This window comes from Propithecus coquereli, unplaced genomic scaffold (genome assembly GCF_000956105.1).
Source record: "Propithecus coquereli isolate 6110/MARCELLA unplaced genomic scaffold, Pcoq_1.0 Scaffold179, whole genome shotgun sequence".
NCBI classification, from domain to species: domain Eukaryota; kingdom Metazoa; phylum Chordata; class Mammalia; order Primates; family Indriidae; genus Propithecus; species Propithecus coquereli.
Window position 1 is genome coordinate 1,627,167 of NW_012142634.1, and position 2,299 is coordinate 1,629,465.

Below are 2,299 nucleotides of genomic sequence, written 5' to 3' on the forward strand. Positions count from 1 at the left end.
GAGCTGTCAGTGCGCATGATCCACCCTTGATCTCCGCCCCGCTGATTTTCTACACCGTTTCTGAAGCCAGATGGCTTGCGCATGCGTGCCTGCGGTAGCTGCTTCTGACCCCATAAAAGCGAGAAGCGGCGGGTATTTGCGGCGGGGCTTGCCGGAAGTCGCTCTGCTTCCTCTCTTCCACGCTGCACTGGCGGAAACTCAAGCCCTGGAAGAGAGGTTCCGGAGCTGGGCTGGCCTGGCTGGAGGCGGCAACATGGAGACTGGGACTGAGGACCCAGGACTAAAACGCCGTCCGACGCTGGCCTCTTCCTGGGATGCCGCACGCGGGGCCCTGACCCAGAGTCTCCTTCTCAGCCAGACTCGTCTCAACTTCGAGACCCGCGACTTCGACTGCGAAGAGCTGCTGGCGCCGCCTCCTTCGGGGTGCGCCGGGCTGGGGTTGCTGCGCCGGCTGACAGCCACGCTCCTGGGGGAGGCGGGGACCGCGACAGAACAGGGTCTGTGCCCGGGGTCCGGGAGCAGAACTGGTGCCTGCTCTGTGCGGGGAAGTGGCGGCTGCGAGGTGGAGTCGAGGTCCGGGGTGGGCCGGGGGCAGAGAGCTGCGGATGGGGGAAGTGGCCGCGGCTCTGGGGGCGCAGGAGAGCGGGAGAAGGTGACCTGGACTCTCGGAATTTCATAAGCATGCCCCTGTGACAGGCATGATGGCTCGTCAGTTCTGTCAAAATCAATCCGACCATCTACCCCCGAGCAGATAAGCCTCCTGTCGACCCAAAGTGGCTTTTTGAAAAGTCCAACTGTACAGGAGCGCCGTCAATTTAAGTTTGGAAAAGATACACTTTTGTCTTTTATTGTATTCTGTTCCCCACTCCTATGCACACAATAGCTGTCCAGTAAATGTATTTAATTATCTGAGAATCAGTTACAGGGATTGAGTAGAATGTGATTGACGGAAAACCGTAGAGGGGAAAGCCCTGATGTCTGAAGCCTCTCTTTCTTTATGAATTCTGTATTGAGCGTTTGTGGGTGCTTGGACCCCAAGGGCAAGTGGAAGTGAGTTAGAAGAAACACCCATGGCCTAACAAGTGAGTTTTGATTGGCGTTCAGAGAAGTCTACTGTGTAATGCTTTCACCAATTTTCTTCTCAGGCAGGATCTGGTGATTTTGAAGAGAAGCCTGAACAGCCAAGATGAAAGCCCCTGCTTCCTCTACCTGAGGTGTGACCCTAACGGAGGTGAAGAAATCGTTTCTGTTGGCATTCTCAGTTCTGCAAGAAATATGGAAGTATACTTAGGAGAGGAGTACTGTGGAACCAGTCGGGGCAAGAATGTTGGTACTGTCCTGGATGACAGGTTCGTGACTTGTACGAGTCACAGTGTTCTTCTGAACCAGTGTTTTTATTTTCCCACAGCCTTTGTGGTGTTTATTGATTATCTGACATGGATGCCATACGTTAAGGGAGAAAAGGTAGAAACGATAAAAGAAAAAACTTTTTCTTTTCTTTTTTTTTTAAATTCAAAGAACGCGTAGAAGGTTAAACCGTTAAGGGATTTTATGGATAGGCAATCTAGATCAACCTAGTTTGTTTTGTTTTGTTTTGTTTTTTTGAGACAGAGTCTTGCTCTATCACCCCAGGTAGAGTGCAGTAGCTGGATCATAGTTCAGCGCAGCCTCAAACTCCTGGGCTCAAGCTATCCTCCTACCTTGGCCTCCCAAAGTGCTGGATTACCATGCTGGGCCGCTAGTTATTTTTTTAAATATGGAAATTTAGAACTAATAAGAGTGGAGGCAAATTGGTAGAAGGTCAGAGCTAGTTAGTGGAAGAGTTTTATTAGAATGAAATTTTGATAAGTGTTTCTTGTCTCATTTAACTCACAGGGGTCTGTTTCCACAAGTTAATTTGGCAGTTAGTCTGGAACTTTGAACACATTTTCTTCTTGGAAGCCCGTTAACAAATGGTGCAGGAATCTTAAACTGTGTTACATCAGCCTGATTATTAACCTGTAATGCAACTTACAATTTGTAATTTTTTTTTAAAGATTCTGCCCCAGTCTGTCTTTAACCCAAAATATGAATCCTGAATGTTGGAAATAATTACTATGTTTATTGAGTTTTAAAATATTTTCTGTAATACACTATTGTATATATGTTATTTAATTGTGTCATATAGCTAGTAAGTGGTAGATGTAATCCTTACAGGCAGTGGAATTCAGTAAGGAGCTCCTACTCTTTATGTCACCAGGAAAACTGAATCTCAGGATTTAAGTATTATCCTGGAAACATTTATTTTCAATGCAAGTAT

General features: G+C 47.3%; 1 protein-coding gene across 1 annotated transcript in view; it reads left to right on the forward strand.

The window, feature by feature from the left end:
* Nucleotides 1–253: 253 nt before the first annotated feature.
* LOC105808660 (chromosome unknown open reading frame, human C10orf88) overlaps nt 254–2,299 on the forward strand; it is a 19,583-nt gene continuing 17,537 nt past the window's right edge. Inside the window, exons 1-2 of the mRNA XM_012642374.1 lie at nt 254–423; nt 1,146–1,349. Coding sequence (XP_012497828.1) covers nt 254–423; nt 1,146–1,349 — 374 coding nt within the window. The remainder of the gene's footprint in view (nt 424–1,145; nt 1,350–2,299) is intronic.